The following is a 24,558-nucleotide window of genomic DNA, read 5'->3' on the forward strand; positions in this document are numbered from 1 at the left end:
GGAATTGGCATTTTGACTAGTGAGAATTGAATTGTTGATATCAAGAGTTCATATCCTGCGAATGAATAAATGTTAAAACGGCTTGCCATACTGGCAGATTTTTGAGTTCATCAGACAGCAGATGGCGCTCTAATCTGGGCTGAATCTGGCGCATGCGCAGTGCCATCTTGATGTTTGAAGCCGCACAATGGGCGGAGATTTCTGCTGTTTCCTTCCAAATATCAACTGATGATCAACCCACGGGAAACGGTTCCCATGTAGAGGGTTTAGAGCGAGATATGCCAGGTACGTCCGTTATCAAACGAGCTTTTTCACAGCCTTTATCACTAGTTGCGTTCTGACTCAGCACTGGCTTTGCATGCATTATCAGGGGAAGTAGTTGATGCATAGAGTAATATTCAACAGCATATGCCACACTGGATACATTCTTACTGTCATGCATGCATGCAAAACAAACATTAGCTATACTGTGACATTGTAGTTGCATCTTGTTTCTTTTCATCTCGATCATTGTTTGCGTTAATTTATTCATTAGTCATTCTGTACACTCAGTTGGGTTGGTCTTCCTTTTGCATTTTTAAAAGTCACCCCCAAACCTTTTACTGTACAATTAATACTGTACTATATTAATCTAGTATATAGTTTAATTATGAGTTGATGCCATGTGAAAGAATACACGTGCAACAAGAAGGAAATTAGAAAATATAATTTAAACGAGTGAAATTCTGTGTGGCATTTATGTTACTTAAAAAAAATTCCATGGGAAAAACCAAGGTACTTTTTTGTTAGTCATGTAAAGATATGTAAAATGTCTTATTGTATCTTTTTTCTCCAGTAAAATATCTACACATCATTAAAAACAAACGTTTTCTTCTGGAACTTATTTTAACATAAACAAGTGAAAAATGCACTTGCATTATATAGCTACTTATATATCTATATGCTGTTTACTATATAGGCTACAGTATGTATACTAATATTAGTAACATGTATTAATATCTTATTCGGTTTTGCTTGGCAGGTAAATGCATTTTATTTGAATGATGTTTAAGCAGGTTAAATATATCAGTTAAGAATATTTTTCCATGCACTTGTTATATTTTGTATGTAAAAAAAAAATGCACGTGAAGTTTTTATATTTTAAAATATGTAAGGTCGCGCGCGTGTTGTAAACATCGTATTTTTGGGCCTCGTGCACTAATAACAACCAACATTCTTCACCGTTACCAAGCAACGATATCCAGACGCTTGCTAATGTCGCTAATGTTTTATCCGTATGTTTTTATCGTTTTTTTTTTTTTTTAGCGCGTAATACTCGTTGAGTTCTCCCTGAAAGGCCCGGGGTTTGTTTAGCATGTAAGTGTCATGCAGCCCGTCCTGTTTATACTGAGGTCTGTTAGCCAGACAGCTGCTAAACAACTGCTCGGTGAAATTAAACACTGCTAAAGTTAGGTTAGCAATCACAACAGCTGCTTCATTAATGCTTAATGGTGAACTGTGACTGCTAATATAGGGTACATGTATGTTCTCACGTGACACGTGATGCATGTGACATCATCTTTTGCATTTGAATCACTTACAAGAAATTACCATGGCAAATACCGTGTTTATCATACCATAAAATGTCATAAATATCAAGGTGTTTGAATATGGTAATTACAAAGTATTACTGCCACTGCACTTCAAAGTAATACTGTGCATTTACATATAAGTTGATCATTGTTTTTACCATAGGACCAATGAAAGAAAAGTTGAGCCTATTACAGGTATGATAACAAAATATAGAGAGAGAGAGAGAGAAACAAAACATAATTCACATATAAGTCGCATTTTATTAAACATTATAAACACTAAACACAGGGTGTTTTAGTTCCTCTCTCCCCACAACAAATCCTTTCAGTTTAACGATAATCAGAACCGAACAAGAATGAAAAATAAAAGTAGCTATTAGCCAATATTATATATTGGTTAGCCGAGAAAGTTTTCTTAACAAAAAAATAGAATGTTGATTTTTGGTTTGTAGAATGTTATTCTAACATTATTCTAACGTTCCCCTACCCTCAGTTCATCATGTTTATTCGGTAACACTTTATGTTTGTGTCCTTGTTTCATGTTACATATAGTTAAAGGAACACGCCGACTTTTTGGGACTTTAGCTTATTCACCGTATCCCCCAGAGTTAGATAAGTCCACACATACCCTTCTCATCTCCGTGCGTGCCGTAACTCTGTCTGACGCACCCACCGCTAGCCTAGCTTAGCACAAAGACTGGAGGTAAACGGCTCCAGCTAGCATACTGCTCCCAATAAGTGACAAAATAACGCCAGCACTTTCCTATTTACATGTTGTGATTTGTATAGTCACAGCGTGTACAAATAACAAGGTCACATGAGACACAGCCATCCTCTAACCCAGGGTTCCTCAAACTCGGTCCTGGAGGGCCGCTGTCCTGCAGAGTTTAGCTCCAACACTGATCAAACACACCTGAGCAAGCTAATCAATGTCTTCAGGATAACTAGAAACTCACAGCTAGGTGTGTTTGATCAGGGTTGGAGCTAAACTGTGCAGGACAGTGGCCCTCCAGGACCGAGTTTGAGGAACCCTGCTCTAACCGTATACATACTGGGAACTATATTCTCAGAAGGCGAAGCACTGCTACTTGGGCGGAGTGATTTGTTCGCAGCGCCTGAGAAGCCCCGTGGAGAGGAGCAGAGAGTTCGCTCAGAGTTGGAGTAAATCACTCCACCCAAGTAGCAGTGCTTCGCGTTCTGAGAATATAGTTCCCAGTGTGTATACGGTTAGAAGATGGCTGTGTGTCATGTGACCTTGTTATTTGTACACGCTGTGACTATACAAATCACAAAATGTAAATAGGAAAATGCTGGCGTTATTTTGTCACTTATTGGGAGCAGTATGCTAGCTGGAGCCGTTTACCTCCAGTCTTTGTGCTAAGCTAGGTTAGCGGTGGGTGCGTCAGACAGAGTTACGGCACGCACAGAGATGAGAAGGGTATGTATGGACTTATCTAACTCTGGGGGATACGGTGAATAAGCTAAAGTCCCAAAAAGTCAGCGTGTTCCTTTAAGTAAAAACCAGGGCTTGACATTAACATCCGCCATCCAGCCAGATGCGTGTGTATTTCAGTGGCGTGAAACTGTCTCTACTAGCCACTTTGGCGAGTTGAATTTTACATATAATATATACATTTTTCAATTGTAGTCTTTTAAAAGGCATCAGAAATAATAAACTAAGTGCAATGAGTGTTGTCAAAAATATTGTTTTTTCGATACACATCGATACTGAAATATCTGAAACTCTTCGATACCAGCTGCTCTTTCTCTCTCTCTCATCTCTCCGACAGCGAGTGACACACAAACCCGCCTCTCCTCACTCACTCATTTAATTTGCTCCGGATGAATATTGTTGGTGTTACAGGGCTTGAATTTCAGCGTGGGATTGCGCTTATTGCGCATTATCTTACTCATTCCTGCAGATTTTGTGCACGCATAAAGCCGCCTCTCAGTGTTAAATTAAGTTATTTTTCGCTGCTTGATGCGCTTAAACAGTCAAATACACACAAAATAATGTAAACACATGTAAAAATTTAAGTGAACGTAAACAGTTGAGAAAGAAAACACATGTGTAACAGTATAACGCATCCGTGCGTCAGGTCTTAAAGTGACAGCAGCCTAATAAACCTGCTGCCAAATTATGAGATGATACAAAAAATGTATATATGGCAGTTTTCCCCCATGGTATCGATGTCAAAATTGTGACCAGTGAAAATGCTGAGTGGCTCGTAACTTTGAAAACTAGCCGCTAGCCACAGTCTCTGCTGAGCAAAAAAACGTAATAGCAAGCCAAGCCATGGTAATCTAATAACTTAAAATAATGCAGAATTACATGCAACTAACCCTAAACCAAACGCCCTAACCCTATAGTAAGTGCATGCAGTTAAATATTATTACTCAGTACTTGAATGTATAATAACACTGTAACAAGGACAACTTAAAATAAAGTGTAACCATTTATTCTTACATATGAATACATTCATACATCTTTTATCATAAAAAAAACAGTAATACATGAACGCTTATAATCGGTATTAAAGAAACCATATCATATCATTTATTGTTTAATTTATAAAGATAATAAGATTAAATTTGTCCATTAATTAAGATGATACAGTAAGATTTATCGATTTAAAGTGATTATTAAGTTTTTGGAAGAGACTTTTTTATAATACTTGACCTGTGAATAAATAACTATTTTAATTTGCATTGCAGAACTTGACCCTGAGACGAGGAACTGGACTTCGTTACAATGATGGACTGGCCGTTTGACACGATTTCCCTGCAGAAAGTTTTGCACCAGCACCGTTTGATTCGTCGGTTATAATATCAACACATGTTGCACCGGTGCCGTCCGCAATCCCACATTCGTTCTTCCTGCGGCCTCTTGGATTCGGTCTTTGGATTAACAAGATCACAGGTTGTTTTCAGGCCAGTATTTGTGTTTTTATGTGTTGTCTTCCTGAGTCTCGGTCGGTCTTGACGAAGTCATGGAGCCCAACATGGAGTACATAGTGGCGCAGGTCACGCAGAAAGAGGTCGGACGTCGGTTTCAAGTTGGACCGGAAATCATAGACTACATTCTGGACAGACAGAAGTCACATGACCTGGAAAACGATCAGACCATGCTGGATAGGATGATGGACAGTCTGGCAACCTCATGGGTCAACGCAAGCAATTTCAAGGTGAGAGAGTTTGGGATATCTATATCCTTCATATCTATCTGAACTATCTATCTCCACATAACCCTTCTCGAACTCTTCACTCTGGTAGACATAGATTGCTCACTGTTCCCAGAGCCAGATTAAAGGGGTGGTATAATGCCCTTTTCACAAGATGTGTATTTGATGTCCCCAGAGTGTGTATGTGAACTTTTAGCTCAAAATACCCCACAGATATTTGTATATAGCATGTTAAAGTTGTCACTTTATGAGGGTGAGCAAAAACGCACCGTTTTTTGTCTGTCCCTTTAAATGCAAATGAGCTGCAGCTCCCGGCACAGAGGGCGGAGCTTCAACAGTTTGCACTCACACACACATGCACTGAAAATTTCTAAATCTTTTAGCCTTTTATGTTCAAACCGGAGTCAGACAATGATGGAGAGACTCAAGAAGAAGTGACAACATGTAGAAGCAACAGGACATTTCTGAATGGTTAGTTGATGAATTTATGTAGCTGATGTGTAGTTATCTTCTAGTCATTGATTAGCATATTCTGTCTTGATAATCTATAAATCGTGCTCTGGGGCGGGGTTATGTAAATTTTAGGGTTGGTGATGTCACTAACCCGGGAGGAATGTGGTGTAGTCTCTACCAGCCGTTTGTTGTAGTCCTTAAAAAGCGATTTCTTTAAAAGCAACAGTTCTCAGAGAATTTCCCCCAAGAAGAATCAAGGCCGGAGGATCTCAGACAAATTCCATTGAGAATCCCACCAGCTAAAAGAATACAACAGTTTTTATAGAATAAGGATGTATGGCAAAAATGCCATGCTACCCCCCAATTTGATTGGTTTTCATAGACAAACCCTTCTGTTACCAGGTAAAGCAAACTTTGTATCAATGAAAAGGTTCAAATTTAGTCATCTGTCTAGTTTCAATTCCCAAACTTGTTATTTATACACTCGCACAACCAAAGGGGTATGGCAAAAATACAGCATCCAAAAACACAGGACAGAACGCTTTAGTACATTGTGTTTCAAAGTGTTGATCATGTTAGGCCTAAAAAGAGAAGTAACGTTAGATGTTAGAGACATGGTTAGTTTAATATACAGTTTACTATTTTATCTATTAAAAATCTACCACACCAGTTCACATTAGATTTGCTCCTACAGTACATTACATATTTTTAAATCTTTGCTTAAAACTCATTATTTTTCCAATGCTTTTAATGTTCCTTGATGATTATTTTTGTATTTGTCTTCTGTTAGTATTTTGATTTCCTTTTGGTGTTTAGTTTGAAAATTGTTTCTGATTTTATTTGTGAAATTAGTTTTCTACTGCTTTTGCTTGTATTTATTTCATCCGATGTCGTAAAGCACATTGGTCAGCTGCTGCTGTTTTAATGGTGCGATATAAATAAACCAAACTTGAAAATTGAAAACTTGAAAGAGTTTGGGAGAAAATGAATCTGCTGAAAGCCTTTTTCCCATCTGAAGCTGAGCAGAGACTGTAATCCCATAAACATTATTTTGCATCCTTGGTTGATGCATGCTCCTTTATACATGTTTTATAAGTGTGCACGACTATGATATAGTCTCAGGTTTGTTGCATTGGAGTTGCATAGCATTGTTGCAGAATTGAACTGCTTGAATGTTGTAGCGGTGGAAATGATTGCTGAGGATGATAAAGGCATTTGTTATCACTTCAGGAAGGGCGACTCACTCCCGTTCTCACCAGTTCAGTGGGACTGTGCTTGCGCTTGTCTTTTCTGAAGCTTGAGTTTGAGTGGAAACTCTGGTTTATAATTTCACAGGACTGCATATTTGGATGGCAGGCAGTTTGTATTAAATGAAAAACGTGGTTTATGCTTATAATTTACTGACATTGTGTGTATTTCAGTGATCTGATGGAGGAAAGCTGAAATGCTGTCTAGACGCTGTCTAGGGAGTTTTACTGAAAGCTTCTAAATGCGTTTGGAGGAGGTTTTTGTTGCTATCAATGTGTCCTTGAGTTTTTCAGTGCTTTATTTTCTGATGGTTGTTACTCTCATTGCTTTAGCCAGAAAACATTGTTTGAGAAAATCACTTCATATCAAACTATTTTTTTCTTGTCATTTTTATTATTATATTAATTTACTTTTGGCTTTATTTAAGCTTTATTTAAGCTTTATTTATTATATGTGACCCTGGATCACGTCACCAGCCACGAGTCGCACGGGTATATTTGTGGCAATAGCCAACAATACATTGTATGGGTCAAAATTATCCATTTTTCTTTTATGCCAAAAATCATTAGGATATTGAGTAAAGATCATGTTCCATTAAGATATTTAGTAAATTTCATACCGTAAATATTAGGGATGCAACGATACCATTTTTTCAGAACCGATCCGATCCGATACCAAAAATTCTGAGTATCGGCCGATACCGATCCATACCGATACCAGCGCAGTTTTTTTTTAATCAAGTAGAATTTCTATAACTCTGTGAAGAACTGATAATAAGAACTGAAAAAAGAAAAACAACAACAAAAAATATATGATCATAATCTGACATAAATGCTATTATAAACTAGATTAATGGATAATTCAGCAGTAAAATTTAGTCTAGAAAAATTACGAGTGCACAATAATTATATAAAATTTGAACATTTTGTGAAAAAAAATGTTTAGTGCGGAACAAATTAGAGACAATAAGTGTAACACTAAATCTGGTAAAACTTTACACATTGCTCTTTGTATTGTTGTAAAATACATTCATGAAAAACAACAACAAAAATAAAAAATATAAATTATTTTATAGCCTACAATAAAATTGAGACATTTTTTAAATGTACAGCACAGCTGTTTAATGAGGTAGCAACATAATAGATAGGACAGAACAAGAACGGCTATTGATATTGTTTCATTGCGTCACTGTATTATGATATGAAAGGCTCCAATACAGAGCGGCACAAAGCGCTTATGCACATCCCGAGCGCAGAATGATGCGCTTGAAGCAACATGAGTCACAGCGCGCAGCGCGTCGAGTCCGCATTGAAAAGTTTATAGCACAAAGAAAATACATATTGATGCGTAGTGTATTGTACAGTATCTATCTATGCAATAGTCTATTCAGCATTTTCTTTTAACAGTTTTAAATTTCAGTTATGTGCGCGTGAAGAACAAATAGTGCTCTGACTTTACTCCAGTGTTGCGATCTAACAGACACCCGGTAGAAAGTAACATGATTAAGGTACAGCAATAAAGTCCAGCAAGATAGAGTTGTTTTATGCGAAACCATAGACCTTTATCTACAGATCAAGTATAATAATAGTAACACTGAATCATCTTGGAGAGAGTTTCATCCTGTTAACTGTTGTAACCGAACGCGACGCGCTGTTTGAATGAAGAATGACTGACAGCGCAGCTGAGGGAAACGTTTACGTGATCTTGAATTTAACGACTTAAATATTAATTTATATTTCACATTATACTATATAATGGCTTCAGAACACTTATAATATTGTGCACGACAACTTATGGTGCTTTATAATGTTTGTGTGCCTTTTGTGGGGCTTAACAATAACACTGAATAGTATACGCACAATATCGGATTTGGATCGGCCTTGTCTGACCGATACCCGATCCGCCAAAAATGGCAGTATCGGAGCCGATACCGATACTGAGTATCGGATCGGTGCATCCCTAGTAAATATATAAAACATGTATTTCTGTGAGTGAATGCAGCACAATCGTGAACATAAATGAACAACTTTAAAGGAGATTTTCTCAAAGTTTAGATTTTTTTGCACCCTCAGATTCCAGATTTTCAATAGTTGTATCTCGGACAAATATTGTCCTATCCTAACACATTAATGGAAAGTTTATTTATTCAGCTTTCATATGATGTATAAATCTCAATGTCAAAAAATTGACCCATGTGACTGGTTTTGTGGTCCAGGGTCACATATTTTTTTTAAAACAATATTTTATTTTTTACATTGACACTGTAGAATTACAATAATAAAATGTCTGACTGTCTTAATTTCTTTTCAAACGTTAGACCATTAAACTTTTATTTTGACAGAAAACTGCAGTAAAGCTTCTCTTTTGTTGGCAAGCGCTTCTCACATTACTAAACTTTCTTCCTACACCGAGAGAGATCATGTAGCTGCGTGGGCTTCAATGGCCTGTTGGAGAAGAGTGATGGTGATTCAGCCTGAGAATATTAAAATAGCTCACTGACTGTGTGAAGAGCAGAGTGATTGCAACCTGATGTTTGTCTAATGGTTTTGTCAGTTGACTAACTGGAGAAGATGGATAATTTGTTTATTTGATTAGCCAGCCAATGGCGTGAGATTGGGGGCGGGGCTATCTGTGTTCTTTTGTTTCGTTGTATCTTTTTGATCAATGGCAGGAGTGCTTGAAGAGTGTTTTAAAGTCGAGATTGTGTGCGTTTGTATGAGACAAATGTGTTGACTGTGTTAAAGGGATGGTTCGGAGTAAAATCAACCTAGGGTCCTTATGCATCGCTTTCTGCAGGACTTTTACGTGCTTTTCCCAAACCACTGAAGTGACGTTGACGTCCAGGTTAGCGGTAGCATTAGCCATCAGGCAAGTGTTATTTAAATAAACTCCTGATGTACTTACAAACTTTCCAATGCCTCGTTTTATGCGTACAGAACCTATTTGTACTACTGTAGAAGTTTGATGCCATTCTGGGCATTATTAGTGGGGTAATTTACCAGATACAACCTTGGATCCATTAGCGCCTGCACTAACCCATTCGGCTGATATCTCTAAATACGCCCAATTCGACCAAGGGGAAGAAAGCTTCTGGGGGGTGTTTGGCTCGAAGTCATGGTGCAAAGGACCCTAGGTTGATTTTACTCCGAACCATCACTTTAAGTTGGTCAAGATGAGGATGATTCATTTGTGTGTAGGGATGGGACGGTATGAAAATTTCATATCACGATAATAGTGACCAAAATTATCGTGATTATCAATATTATCACGGTTTTGTTAAAACGAGATGAAAGTGTTCAAAAATAACTGATGCTCACACTGAAACCATTTCAACAAGTTTTATATTTGAAAATCAACAAACAACAAATAAAACAAGCAGCTCTATGCACTTTTTTAAGCAAGATTATATTCTGTGGCATTTCTTTCCTTAAAATGACCGTCGTCAATAACAACGCATTATAACACAGCGCACATGCATCACAACGGACGCGCACGCGCTCTCTCGTTTCATTCAAATACAACTTGCCGTCTTGCGTCTCTGTTTTCGATTGTATTGAAAATGAAATCAGAGTTGATTTATTGTTTACTGAGTTTGATAATATTTTTTTGATCATGTAAGATTTAAAACATTAATCTGCCTTCCGCCATTCCTTCTCGATTAAAAAAACAACAACACTGCGCGCTGCGCCTGCGTCAGCCTGTTGCTGGCTGGACAGGATTTACAGTGAGTTATTAAAATCTCGATAATCAAACACGGTTTTAATGATAATTCAATTTTAAACGATAATACTAACCGTCAGTACATTTTATCGTGGTTTATAGTGAAACCGGTCATCGTCCCATCCCTATTTGTGTGTAAGCTGTTTTGTGTCACTCCCGATGGCTCAGGTCTCAGTGTGAAGAAAAGAAAAAAAAAAAGTGAAGTGAATCCGGAGTACTCTCCTGAACTCCAGCTGTGTCATTGGCGTACAGACGCATAAAGTTCATAAAACCTGCAGAGTGAAATCAGGGTAAAAATCAGCGCTTCTTCTGCCAGCTTATTTGTCGATGCCTCTTTTCCATTTCGCAGCCCAAGTTTCTGTTCTACAGAAGAAAGAAATGCATACAGCTTTGAAGGTTTGAGGTTATTTTTGGGTGAACTATCCCTTTAATGCACATATTGAAATCCATCCCACGGATTTCACTCACAGTCATCAGAAGACGTGGTTACAGTGAATGTAGTTCAGCATGAGTGATGAATTTGTAATAGCACAGCAGCGCTGCTGTACTAATGTTACTGTAAGGACACTCTCAGAGACATATGGGTAATAAAAGACATTTTAATTAGATAAATCGAATTGATATTCTGTCTTTAGTTTGATAGATTTGTGATGCAGTATAAGCTCTTAATAAACATGAATTAATGTGCATTGTGCAAGAGTTAATGTGCATGTGTTCTTCGCACCTCTGGACTCCTTTAACAAACGTTTAACAGCTCACAAACGCCTGAGTCTCCGCAGCCAATCAGATCGCTCGTCCCACAGCTGGCCTGGAAACCCAGCCGAGAGTAATCACCCCACTCTCCGTAATGAGGACAGCGAGGGGTCCCACTGCAACCCGGGCCATCTTATTTTACCTCACACATGCTCAAAGTCACAGTTAGGACGAATGTGATGGAATAAACATTCTAATGTTGTAATAAAACCATGTGGTTATTTAAATGTGGCGTGTAATGTGCTGAATGTTGTGAGGAAAGCATGCATCTGGTTCATGCAACCCTATATATAGCAGTGTGTCCTACAGGATTTTGAAAGACTATGGGGATGGACTTCTGTTCCTCTTGGGGGGTCTGGGGACATGAACCCCCCAGATAAAAATATAAAAATTAGCAATTACCTTTTTTATTTTTTATTCAGTGGTGGAAACAAGCTTCCAAATGCAAGAGATAAATCCTTGAGATTTTATTTTGACGGACACTGCAGTTGAGCTTTTATTTTGACAGAATTTTGATGGAAACTAGCTTTTATTTTGACGGAAACTGCAGTTGAGCTTTTCTTTTGACAGAATTTTGACGTAAAATGCAGTTGAGCTTTTATTTTGATGTAAATTGCAGTTGAGCTTTTATTTTGACAGAATTTTGATGGAAACTAGCTTTTATTTTGATGTAAATTGCAGTTGAGCTTTTATTTTGACAGAATTTTGATGGAAACTAGCTTTTATTTTGACGGAAACTGCAGTTGAGCTTTTATTTTGACTGAATTTTGACGTAAAATGCAGTTGAGCTTTTATTTTGACGGAATTTTGATGAAAATTAGCTTTTATTTTGACATACACCACAGTTGAGCTTTTATTTTGTGGAAACTGCAGTTGAGCTTTTATTTTGATGGAAACTGCAGGTAATTATTTATTTTTTTGGCGGAATTTTGATGGAAACTAGCTTTTATTTTGATGGAAACTGCAGTTGAGCTTTTATTTTGACGGACACTGCAGTTGAGCTTTTATTTTGATGGGAACTGCAGTTGAGCTTTTATTTTGGCGGAATTTTGATGGAAACTAGCTTTTATTTTGATGGAAACTGCAGTTGAGCTTTTATTTTGATGGAAACTGCAGTTGAGCTTTTATTTTGGCGTAAATTTGATGGAAACTAGCTTTTATTTTGATGGAAACTGCAGTTGAGCTTTTATTTGGATGGAAACTGCAGTTGAGCTTTTATTTTGACAGAAGTTTACGGAAACTGCAGTTGAACTTTTATTTTGGCGAGAAAACACCTTTACAAACGCGTCTCATTACAAATCTAGAGAACTGCTGTAATTATCTTCCTACAAAAATGTTGGAAATTATGCAAATGTGTAAATTATGCATAACTGGTGCCAGCTACATTACTGAATACACGATAAATTCAACACATGCAGACTGAGCCGTTCTGAGACGCGGAAAACACCGGATCACAAGTGTTCACTACGCTTACACGCAGCGCAGACACACTGTAAACTTAAAGTTACTTTATTTAAATCACAGTCGGTTGGCACAAAGCTATATTGCGTTTTCGATTTTTAGTTCGCTTGAAAGATACTTTACCAAAGCAATGGTGCAAAACAACATTAGAGCCATTTTATGTTATTATGAGAAGTTTTTTAATACTTTCAGTTCATTATGAAACTGTGGCGGCACAGATTAGACTATGATGGGCCGCCAGAGTTTAGATAGAGTCGCATATAATTATAATCTGCGTGTAAAAAACACATGGATTCAAAGAAACACATTCATTCAAATTTTCTGTATATGTCTCAAAACAGTTTAATAAAACATGCACACATTGCTGGTGAACAATGCAATGCATTTCAGTGCCATAATCACAACATATTCTTTTTTATTTGATTAATTAATGTACATTTTTTATTGAAATCCGAAATGATCAAGACGATTTTAAAAACCCTAATTACAGGCTTTTACTGTGTTGTGGGGTGTTATTAATTTAATATGTTTATTAATGACATTTTTGTACATTTGCTGATTATGTAAGTGCGTTCAGTTAGTAGAGATGCATTTATAGTGCAGATGTCCACTAGAGGGAGCTGATATTTCATAATGTATTGTGTCGATTGTTTTAACTGTACAGATAATGGGTTCCAAAAATTGCACCATAGCCTGAACTGGGTAGTTCAGGTGATGCGAGATGTGTTGGTTAGGTGTTAGCAGGGCTGTTCTCACTACACGTTCATTGAACATCCCAATCCACCCCCAGACAAGGAAGGTTAGGTTAGTTAGTGCAGCCAATGGCTTCCTTCAGTCCTGCTGCTGTTTACAGTGATGGTGACAGTGACGAACGACAAAAACTGCTGTTTATGTCATATATTGTGCTTGTTTGATTCAGTATGTTTTAGTCGGAAGGATTCAGTGATTATTTACCACAAAGGACTCTTATTTTTGTGATAATCTGACATTAAAATGCAGTACAGTTGGCATTACCCACAATCCTTTGCTCCTTGAATTTGCATACACCCTCTGACTTACAAAAAAAAGAGTTTTCAGTGCGCTTTTGACTTTAAAATGTTACTGAATGTCATTTGTAATGCAAGTTAGTGATATTTTTATTAAAATAACCTACTTTTATCTTATCTTATTTTTAGATTAATTTTGTTTTGTCTTTTTAAGGTGGCTCTGCTGGGAATGGACATAGTGTCCGCTCTAGTGACCAGACTACAGGAGCGCTTCAAAACACAAATAGGAACAGGTGAATAATTTAATAATATGTATTAAAATATGCATTTGACCACTGATTTTCATACGTTTGTTGATTCTCAGAACAATGCAGATGCTAATAATCTCAGATATAAAGTCCTGTTTCTTCTTCTCTCAGTTCTGCCCAGTTTAATCGATCGTTTAGGTGATTCTAAGGACCAGGTTCGAGATCAAGCACAGTCACTTCTGTTAAAAATCATGGACCAAGCGGCCAATCCGCAGGTGAAACACTTTACGTCCTGCTTTAGAGTAAAACAATTTTTTTAAACTGTGGTTAAAACTGATAAAAGCATTTTTTTGCAGTATGTTTGGGACCGAATGCTGGGCGGCTTCAGACATAAAAACAACAGGACCAGAGAAGCTGTTTGCTTTTGCCTTATTTCCACTCTTAATGTGTATGTATCCGTCAGATTTACAGTTTAGTTTCATTTAAAATTCTATTTTATTTTAAATGTGTTTTCCCTTTGTGTGTTGCAGATATGGAGCCCACGGCTTAACCCTTAGCAAGATTGTTCCTCACATTTGTCATTTGTTGGGAGACCCCACTAGTCAGGTGAGAGTGTTTTTCTGCACAGCTACAGACTTTTATTCTGTTTTTGGTTTCATGAGATGGCAGGGATTGTAGTATCGTGGTCTATGGCGCCTCCTGCTGGTGATCACAGGAACTGCGACTGACTTTGAGACGACTAAGATGGTAAAGCCATGCTCATTTGATTATATAACGTGTTACTGATGAATGGTTACCATATTTACATGCTACTTAAAAAAGGATATATATGGAAAAACCACAATGCAATGCTGTGCGCTCAACTTTAGGCTTGTTATTTGAGCTTTATATGTATATTTCATGAATGTTTCCAGTTTGACGAATGCAGCAGCAATTATTTTAAACAAACTATTCTTTAATTATTTAAACTAGGACTGTCTGGATTACTGATTATTCATCTGATCGTGATATTCAATCTAATTACAATTAGATAACCGTATTAATTGTTCAGTTTAAATTTCAAACATATTTTTACCAAAAATTATTTTAAAAAACAGTTCACAAAGATATGAAGGTTTGTGGGTTTAATAAGACTGTATAATATAATATAATATAATATAATATAATATAATATAATATTACATTATTTAAAATTATATTATATGAATATTAATTTTCACAGCATTAAAGTAAATCATATGGGTCTATTTTATTATTTTTATTACTATATTATATAAGATTTCGAGTAAAAATAATAATGTGTTAGGCTTGCACTGCAAGTGACATGAACACAGAATTAATGTGTTATTCGCAATTATTTGTATGAAAATTAATTGTATGCATAAAATGCATGATTGTGACAGGCCGAATTTAAACATCTGTTTTTTTATTATTTGATGCAGCATAAGTGAAGTCATGAACAATTGTTTAGTATTGCATATTTTGTACAGTTTCACATAATATTTAAAAAAGAAAATCGTGGGCTATACTGTGCATTAAGCAGTACTTTTGAACATTGTTATAGTTAGATCAGAAATGATAAAGACTATTTAAAAATCTCATGTATTGGGTTTTCATGTGTTGTGGGGTGTTACTAAATAAAATAGACAATTATTTTTAACATTTTTATACATTTGCTGAGCATGTTATGGCATGTATGTGTTCAGTATAGAATGAATTCAGATGCTGAAAGGTGGACGCGTCACTTTAAATTTAACATTTTCTTTCTTTGTTACTAGAATATTTAAAGGGGTTTCCAAAAATTGCACCATAGCCTGAACCGGGTAGTCCAGGTGATGCAAGATGTGTTGGTTAGGTGTTAGCAGGGCTGTTCTCACTACACGTTCATTGAACATCCCAATCCACCCCCAGACAAAGAAGGTTAACGTTAGATCAGCAGCCAATGGCTTCCTTCAGTCCTGCTGATGTTCACAGTGATGGTGACAGTGACGAACGACAAAAACTGCTGTTTATGTTGCATATGTGAGCCTGGATCACGTCACCAGTCACGAGTCGCACGGGAATATCTGTGGAAAAATCCAACAATACATTGTATGGGTCAAAATTATCGATTTTTCTTTTATGCCAAAAATCATGAGGATATTCAGTAACGATCATGTTACATGAAGATATTTTGTACATTTCCTACCGTAAATATATAAAACATGTATTTCTGTGAGTGAGTGCGGCACAATCGTGAACATAAATGAACAACTTTAAAGGAGATTTTCTCAATGTGTCGATTTTTTTTGCACCCTCAGATTCCAGATGTTCAATAGTTGTATCTCGACCAAATATTGTCCTATCCTAACAAACCACACATCAATGGAAAGCTTATTTATTCAGCTTGTATATGATGTATAGATCTCAATTTAAAAAAATTGACCCATGTGACTGGTTTTGTGGTCCAGGGTCACATATTGTGCTTGTATGATTCAGGATGTTTTAGTTGAGAGGATTCAGTGATTATTTACCACAGAGGACTCTTATTTCACATTATATATAAAAACAATCGTGGGCTGTATACTGTGCATTAAGCAGTACTATTGAACATGTTATAGGAAGATCAGTGTCTCTATGTGGCGTTTGTTTTTATTCTGTGTTTTGCAATGTACTGTTTTTTTTTTTTTTGTAAATTAATTTTTTCTTAATGAATGAATAAATAAATATGTTCCTCCTCAGGTGCGAGACGGCGCGATGAACTGCCTGGTGGAGATTTACAGACACGTGGGAGAGAGAGTGAGGATGGATCTGGGGAAAAAGGGACTGCCACAGTCACGGTAATAAAACCACATTACAGTCCTCCTGTAGTCAATAACTGTATCCCTTAAAACTCATCTTTGATAATCAAAATTACATATTTAAGTGAAAATAATTTCTTCATGCCTTAAAATAGGTTGAATGTAACTCGACACCCTTGCTTCGTTTAGTATACGCGGACTCATGAATATGCAAATTAGCCCCGCCTCCTCTCACTCACAGCAGCTCGGAATCGGATGACCTGATCCACTCGCTCAAGTGTTAATGTAAATTCAGCCATAAATGTTTGAACACAGCTGCCTTCTAAACATCAGCATCGATCGTCATAGAAAGTCAGTGGAGAAAAGCTCCGCCCCCTTGTGACGGGATTGGTCACATGTTTGTGACAGTAGGAAACGGGCGTTTTTGGTTCACTGCAGTTTTAAGGATAAAATACTCAACAATGGTGTCGACTTATGAATTTACACATGGTTTATCTTAAAGCATATTAAAAACACCACATAGACATATAAACGACATTAAAAGCTTGATTATTATTAGATATATAGATAGAATTATCATTAAAATCATTGCATCATGACAACATTTTACAAAACATATTTTCTTCAATTGATTTAATTAATTTATTAAAAATGTCCAATAATTATTTATCCCTTTATGATTTATTTTGGAGTGTTAGTGTGTATTTGTGTTTGAATAATTATTTGTATAACGTGTTCAACCTTGTATTAAGCGTCTCCTGTTTGTTTTGTTCAGGTTGAATGTGATTTTCAGCAGGTTTGATGAAGTCCAGAGGTCTGGGAACATGATCCTGTCCACAGGTGAGTGATCTGGTGTTCGATGTGATGTATGTGCGAGCAGGAACAGATGCTGTCGGCTTTAAATGAAAGGGATGAAAGCGCGTTCAGGTGCTATATGAACTTACTGGGACATTAACTGAGGTTTCCTCTATGTGTGTGTGTGTGTGTGAATTGCTCGCTGGAGAGATTGTTCCCGTTGTTCAGCTATTGTTTCCTCGCTGCCCCAGTTTCATTGTGCGTGTGATTTTGTGTGTGTGTTTTGTGACCGTAGTTTTGGTTTCGTTAGAAACGGTGGAATGTGGAAAGACTTCGCCCATCAGCATTGCACAGTTTACAAAACAGGAAAACGTTTTCCCTTTCTACAGTACATGACGCATTTGACAAAATACATCCATATGCATTTAAAGACCGATTCAATCTTCTAAAGCATATAAATGGCAGAAGTGATGACTGTTTCAAAAGTGTCAAGCACCCACAGTGTTTCGTGTCAATCATCCTATAATTGCACCCTGGTTTAGTGCATTAGGCTGAGATAGACTAACATTGAAGAAACTGCTTGTGTTTGTGCATGAGAGTGTCGTGACACAGCAATATTTTACACTTCCACAAGTCTGTGTTTTTTTAAACCTGTTTTATAGGGCTGGGTATTGACACAAATTTCACAAATCGATTCGATTTCGATTCACAAGCTTGCAATTCGATTCATATTTCGATTCCGATTCGATTCAATATAGATTATTTTGGATATCAGGTGCAATACATGACAAATTTTCTCAAGGAAAACATCTCTTAACTAATGCTGTAAACTATGTGAGTCAGTTGTGGCCTATAGGCTTCATTAGCCTACTATAATACTGAAGGTAAAAATGAACTGATTTGTATACAAACACTTAAATTACACTTTTATTTATTTTTATAATAATAAAGTTATATGAAATATAAACATTTAAATGGTGGCTGTCATAAAAACTTGCCAGATTTATTCAAACATGCATTAAATATTGAAGAACATTACAAATTATAATGAATATGTAATATGGTGCATATATTTAGCAAAATGCTCCTCTCTAGAGTTAATTTTTCTAGCTGACTAGCGAGTTTATGGCCACTGGATATGGTTTTTCTGAGGTAAATGTGACGTTACATGACATTGTTTACAGGCTGATTTACTGACGTCTTTCCACGGTTGAAACACTGATTGAGCGATTCCATGTCACATGATACGGATTTCGATAAGTTGTACTCTATCTTTTAACACACTTTCAGATGTTCATTCATGTTTATTTCGCGCTGTAACTGGTGTTATTAAGGCGGAAGAGAAGATCATGTGCTGGAGGAGCGATCTTACGCCACAGCGCCAAAACGGTATTTATGTTTTTGAATTTCGTAAGAAAATGGACGTAATTTCAAATCTGAGACTTCGTTTCATATCAATAGTAACAAAGCACAAAGATTATTGCGATTTATTGGATGGGATGCGCGCTAAAATGTTCCATTCATTCATCAACTGAAAACAGGATGACTAATCGATTCTTGGGATTTAAGAATCGATATCGGTTCGTAAAAATGAGAATCGATTAAAATCGAGAAATCTATATTTTTTTACCCAGCCCTACTGTTTTATCATCTGTTAGGTGAAAATCAAGCATCTGAATAGTCTAAATAGGGTTGTCAAATCTACTACCAGTACTGAAATTGATACTGAAATTTTAAATATGTGACGATTCCAGCATTTCTGCATTACTGGGTATATTTGTTACCCGCTGATAGGCAAATGCTCCAGTGTGTGTGTGTGAAGAGCATCAACGGTTTCTTTTTACAACATGCTTTTGATGTGGTGATCATAGTAGCCAATCACAGACGTATCTGTTGAGTGCATGAACGCAATAGCCAATCAGAGGCGTTTTTGTTAGTACGTTTTTGTTGGTGCATGCTTTAGTATGCTTGCAAATATTGCCAACAAAGTGTAAACACAATGTAAATAAGAGATTCAGATAGATCTCAGTAAGCAGGCGCTGAACGTAAGTGATTGACAGCTTCAGTGATTATAAAGGGAGCGCTTTGTCCTGAATCTCCGGGTTGTGTAATTTTGATGTATTATGCAGCTGTACGGCTCATAATCACAAACAGTGTCACCCATCAATGTGTTGCAATGCTGTATAAATGTGTTCGTTGTGGTTTTGAACATTCAGTGCTCCCTGAATTACAATAAAAGGCCAAACATGCCAGCAGCATTTATTTCCAGGCCTGTTTAAAGGTTAACGGCATTAGAGACACACAGCGGCCCCTGAAAACAAAACACACTTCAGAGAGAGCCTTCAGCCAAATACAAACCATCACAGACACAAGCCACCTGAACAGTGTTTCGTTTATACACATCAGTATTTGTGTCTTGTTTTCCTGTACAATCTTAAATCAAGATATATTTACTTGAAGCAAAATGATATGAGATATTAAGTCTGGTTTTCTGAAAAAGTTATCGAAATGAAGTGAGTTTATGGTTTAAAGGGGCTATATGTAGAATTCAGAAACTCGTGTTATTAGTGACACCGATGGCCGTTAAGTGAACTGCAGCAGCACTTACTGCTCGTAACGTACAAGACACTGAACGTGATTCAAGACCCTATGTACACTCAGTGAAGATCTTTTTCATTCTTCTCTTAGGGGTAAAAATAATTTATAAATAGCTTTGCAGTGATATACTGTTAACGAACATCCCGACGCCGTCCACTGCTGAGAGCGACTTTAGATGAATATGTAAATATGTGCTGCTCTTTCATTTCATTTCTTTCATTCTTTCCTCTCTATAACAAAATAAACACACAGAAATGAGAAAGCATCAGTTCAGAAAGCATCTGATCATAGTGATGTGTGTGTTTACATCAGATCTGAGATTCACCGGCATCATGTCGACAGATGAGCTCATTAAAATTACACTGTTATGATAGTTTGATTATATTTTGATTCAGGCTGTTCAAGAGGAAAATGTTCCCGTTATCACCTTTGGCCCCGTTTACACCTGGGATTTACATCTCAAATGTGACCACTAGTGATCAGGTTTCTATCTTTGAGGGAACGACCTATTTGAGACTATAGATTATATAGATCTGGCTTGATTGAATCCATGACACACATTAACATTACAGTACAGAACGGCTCTTTCAGAATATTATCCTGAACATTGTATAAGCATTCGTTCATTTCATGTGTCATTGAATGGAAGAGAGGCTCTCAGGCGTAAACGTCACATGCTTTTGAATTTCTCGGAGAGTCCTTCACATTAAAATCAGTGTACAGCATAAACTCACTTCATTTTGATGCATTTTTCAGAAAACAAGACTCAATATCTAATGTCATTTTGCTTCTCAAGTATATTTATTTTTATTTACCAGAAAGTCTGAGCTGTTGTTTTCCATACAAAATGGACAAAAACACTATAAAAGCATCATAAAGTTACTCCATTTGACTCATGCACTGTATTCAGAGTGTTCTGAAATCATATGATGCTTTTCTGTGAAGACATTTAAGGCTCGTTCACACCAAGAACAATACCTATATCGCACAATATCGTTCTGTTTATTGAATTATATTATATTATATATTATATTCTGCAGTTTTGCCGTCTGCCGCTTTAAATTCTCGATGGATTCTGATAGATTGTTAATGTTTTTATTGTTCATCAGCTGGAAAAAAAAATGTCTGAAAGTGATTCCAACGATGTCGTTCCTCTGTGTTGTTATTGTTATAGTTGTGGCGTGAACTCTGCTATTCTTTTATATTTAGAATGAAATTTAATACTAGGCTAAATCTTAAACATAATAGTTATCAGTCCTTGGGCCCTATTTTAACGATCTGAAACGCAAGTATCTAGCGCGAAACGCAAGTAACTTTGTGGGCGGGTCTTGGGCGCTGTTGCTATTATACCGGCGGGATAAATGACTCTTGCGCCCGACGCAAATCTAAAATGGGTTGGTCTGAAGTAACTTCATTACTCATAGGTGTGGTTTGGGCGTAACGTGAAATAAACCAATCAGAGCGACATCTCACATTCCCTTTAAGAGCAGGCGCGCTTGTTCCATGGCGGATTGCTATTATAACGGCGGATTTGCCTGGAGCGGTTCACAGCCGAGGAGACCGACGTTCTCGTCAGGGCCGTAAAACACAGAGAAGTGACATTGGGGTTGGAGAAACACACCCAAATTAGCTTCGGTTAAACAGGCGTATAATAATTTGGGTAAATGTGTAAGCTAGATTTATGCCTATGCCTTCATGGACACAACAATGATTTCCCTCGTGTGGTAATATTGTTCCTTGTAATAATGTGTGGTTTTCTAAAAATGGGAACTGCTGCGTCTGTGTAGATGAGAGAAGCAAAGTGTATGCGCGTTGTGCACACGCTACACTGATTATGGCCAAGCATGTGCCCTTAAAATAGCATCTGAATAACGCGCCACTGACTTTAGACGAGGTTTCTCCTGGTCAGTGGCGGGATTGTTTTCTGAAACTGCAAAATAGCACCAGGGAACGTTTGCGCCGGAACACGCCTCCTCTTTTCGCTGAACCGCCCCCGGGAGCGCAACTTCATTCCCTAATTTACTTGCTGGGTGCAAGATAGGGCCTCTTGTTGAAAACAGACTTTTTAAATCACTGATGCTCTTTCACTCCATCAAAGTTCTGAGATGTCATTGTCATTTATGCTCAGATAACAGATTTGACAGACTTTTAATTTTTGTGTGAACTATTCCTTTAAATGTGAGTGAGGTCAGTAGAGAGGGAGTCGCTGCAGATGCAGTGTGTGTGTGTGTGTGTGTGTTCAGTCACAAGACACAGCAGAGCTTCACTTCTTCAAATCCAGCCTCCGTCATGACAGCAGGGGACGGTAAGATCTCATGAACATTTCTGCATTTAGTTCAGCAGCGCCGGGTGTGTTTTACCAGTGTGCATTAAAGATGTTTGTTTGTGTGATCTAATGCATGTGAGGATCCAGTGTTTCAGGGTTTCGTCCGATAGTCACCCTCGTTTCTATTCAGGTGCGAGTTTTAGCATCTTCTGAACGTCTTGAGCTCATCTCGTGTCTCTTAAGCTGGATGTTTCTTCAGCTCATATGGGCTGCAACTTGGAATCAACATCGTTAGCGTATTAATGCTGTTTTAACGGCTCGTTTGCTGGCTCAGTTCATGTGAGTTTCACGTCTCAGGTATCTGAGGTGCTCTGAAGTATTCATGATCATCAACTCAATATTTGATACTCTTACTTTCACACAACTTCAGGCTCCTGGGATGTGTGTTTTTCTTCATGTTTAGGGAGTTTCTGATAGCGTTCGCTGCTCTCACATTCAGGCTTTTCAGAGGAAAATGTTCCCGCTATCACCTTTGGCCCCATTTACACCTTTTACATCTCAAATGTGACCACTTGTGAAGGGGACGGTCTCTGATTTTGTGACGAACATAACATGCATCAGTGTAGTGACTTAATAAATAAAAATGCACAGCAAAGTTTGCACAAATTCCCTAATATACTGTGATTGCTTGTCAGATCACATGCATTTCTGACCGTCTGTTGCATAACCCGCTTACACTAGTATTACAAGTTAATCATCTCATTTTTTTTTCTTGAAGGTCATAACTTTTATTAAAGTCAGTTGCATAAACTAAAATCTAATTTTAGATAAAAAAGATGACTAGACACATTCTTAACATCATGCAAATTGAACATTTCACACTTGTTGTTAGATATTTTATAGGATTGCAATAGTTGTACTTCTCTCAGAAAATTTGAAAATGTTTTTTTAATCAAATTAATCCAAATTTAGTTTTAGAATTTTAAATCTTGAATATATTTTAAGTATCTATTATCAAATTTAATAACTCAAGTGGATTGCAATATTTCTACTCGTCTAAGGTAATTACTAATTTTCTTGAAAAGGTTTTTATTTTATTAAATTTTTTTAATCAAGTTAATACAAATGTAGTTTTAGACTGAATTTGGAAAAATGGGTCATGAATATCTTCAATTAAATTTTAATAATTCATGTATAGTTTTCACCATGAACATAGCCAAAGACACTGGCACAAACAATTCTATTTAATGAACAAATTAATGAACCGAGACAGATCTTCATACCAGTTAATCGAGTTAAACGTTGAAGTTGCTAGTGTTAAAAAGAGCACTAGTAATAGTGATGCTTGACTTTTCAAACACACAAATAAAATCCGTTTTAAAACAATAGTCAGTTAAAATGGATTAGAGTTTGTCTCGGCGAGCTTCATAAACAGTGACTGTAATGAAGAGAAAATGAGCCTCAGTTTCCTCCGATGTTTGTGTTTTCAGCTGAATGTTGCTTTTGTCCTGCATTTCTCAGCTGCCAATTAACATGCCTGCGGTGAATAGAAGCCTGTGCTTGTGAATCAGAGAGAGACGGGCATCAACCTCAGCATTAGATGTCCGACACCATGAAATCTAACGGAGGTTTGTGCAGTCTAATATGGTCTTTCTGCGCTGTTTCAGGAAAAGAGAGCGTGTGTTTACAGCGTCTTGTGTGCGTTTCGTAAGAGTGAAAGTGTGTGTGGGACTCGCGTTTTGAGATCAGCCCACACGCACACACTTACTGCGCAAAAATAAGCGGCTTTGGATTGGACACACCACTGAAATAGGACACCTCTGGTCGGTCAAACTACTCGTCACTTCATGTGAAACACTTTTAAAGTAGGTTAGAGAATAATTTGGCTGGAAAATGAGAATTGCTGATCAGATAATTGTGTGTGTTTTGCCTTAAAGGAGGGAGTAAGATCACTTTGTTTGATGTGTTAATGCACTGTAACATCTGCACACATGCAGATAAGGACGCTTTTGGGTGATTCGCCCCAAAATCAAATGATTTTGAAACATCAAATGAAGGAAAACTGTTTTCATGACAATTAAGCAGATTTAATCTTCAAATTCTCCTAAAAAATGCTGTATTATTTAAATTAAGTGTTTATAGATCATGCATTATCGTTGTCCGTTTGCATCTTTCGTCAGATCAGGATTATTATCGATAACTAAATCTAAAACGAAAACCATATTTTGTCTGCCATGAGTTTTCTGTGAACTACACCATAAATATTGAAAAATGTTTGGTTATGTAACATCCCATCAGTCAGTGAACATTTCTCACATTCCTCTCGTTCGGTCTTAATGAGGATTATGTAGTTGAACTTCCTTACAGACTTTAATACGGCATCAGTCACTTTTTATGTCAGAGGTCACATGTGTTTTAAAACCCAACGTTTTTGCACTTTGGTTTCAGCCGATTTTCTGAATCACAGGCTCAGGAATCATATTAGTCAGGATGATCA

At 37.1% G+C, this 24,558-nt stretch overlaps 2 protein-coding genes across 4 annotated transcripts in view; both read left to right on the forward strand.

Annotated features, from left to right (window-relative positions):
• clcn4 (chloride channel, voltage-sensitive 4) overlaps positions 1 to 24,558 on the forward strand; it is a 75,035-nt gene that overhangs the window by 26,426 nt on the left and 24,051 nt on the right. The window lies entirely within an intron of this gene.
• The window catches only part of LOC311281810 (CLIP-associating protein 1-B), a 76,234-nt gene continuing 51,864 nt past the window's right edge, over positions 189 to 24,558 (forward strand). The window contains exons 1-8 of one of the 3 annotated variants that reach the window (XM_084395093.1): positions 189 to 285; positions 4,287 to 4,756; positions 13,589 to 13,667; positions 13,794 to 13,897; positions 13,979 to 14,070; positions 14,153 to 14,228; positions 16,344 to 16,441; positions 17,178 to 17,242. In XM_084395093.1, coding sequence (XP_084251219.1) covers positions 4,562 to 4,756; positions 13,589 to 13,667; positions 13,794 to 13,897; positions 13,979 to 14,070; positions 14,153 to 14,228; positions 16,344 to 16,441; positions 17,178 to 17,242 — 709 coding nt within the window. In that variant the 5' untranslated portion in view covers positions 189 to 285; positions 4,287 to 4,561. Of the gene's footprint in view, positions 286 to 4,286; positions 4,757 to 13,588; positions 13,668 to 13,793; positions 13,898 to 13,978; positions 14,071 to 14,152; positions 14,229 to 16,343; positions 16,442 to 17,177; positions 17,243 to 22,006; positions 22,101 to 24,558 lie in introns of those variants that run through there. The other 2 variants (XM_084395092.1, XM_084395097.1) reach the window with 2 other exon arrangements.

The sequence above is a fragment of the Rutilus rutilus genome (genome assembly GCF_951802725.1).
Source record: "Rutilus rutilus genome assembly, chromosome: 22".
Taxonomy (NCBI): Eukaryota; Metazoa; Chordata; class Actinopteri; order Cypriniformes; family Leuciscidae; genus Rutilus; species Rutilus rutilus.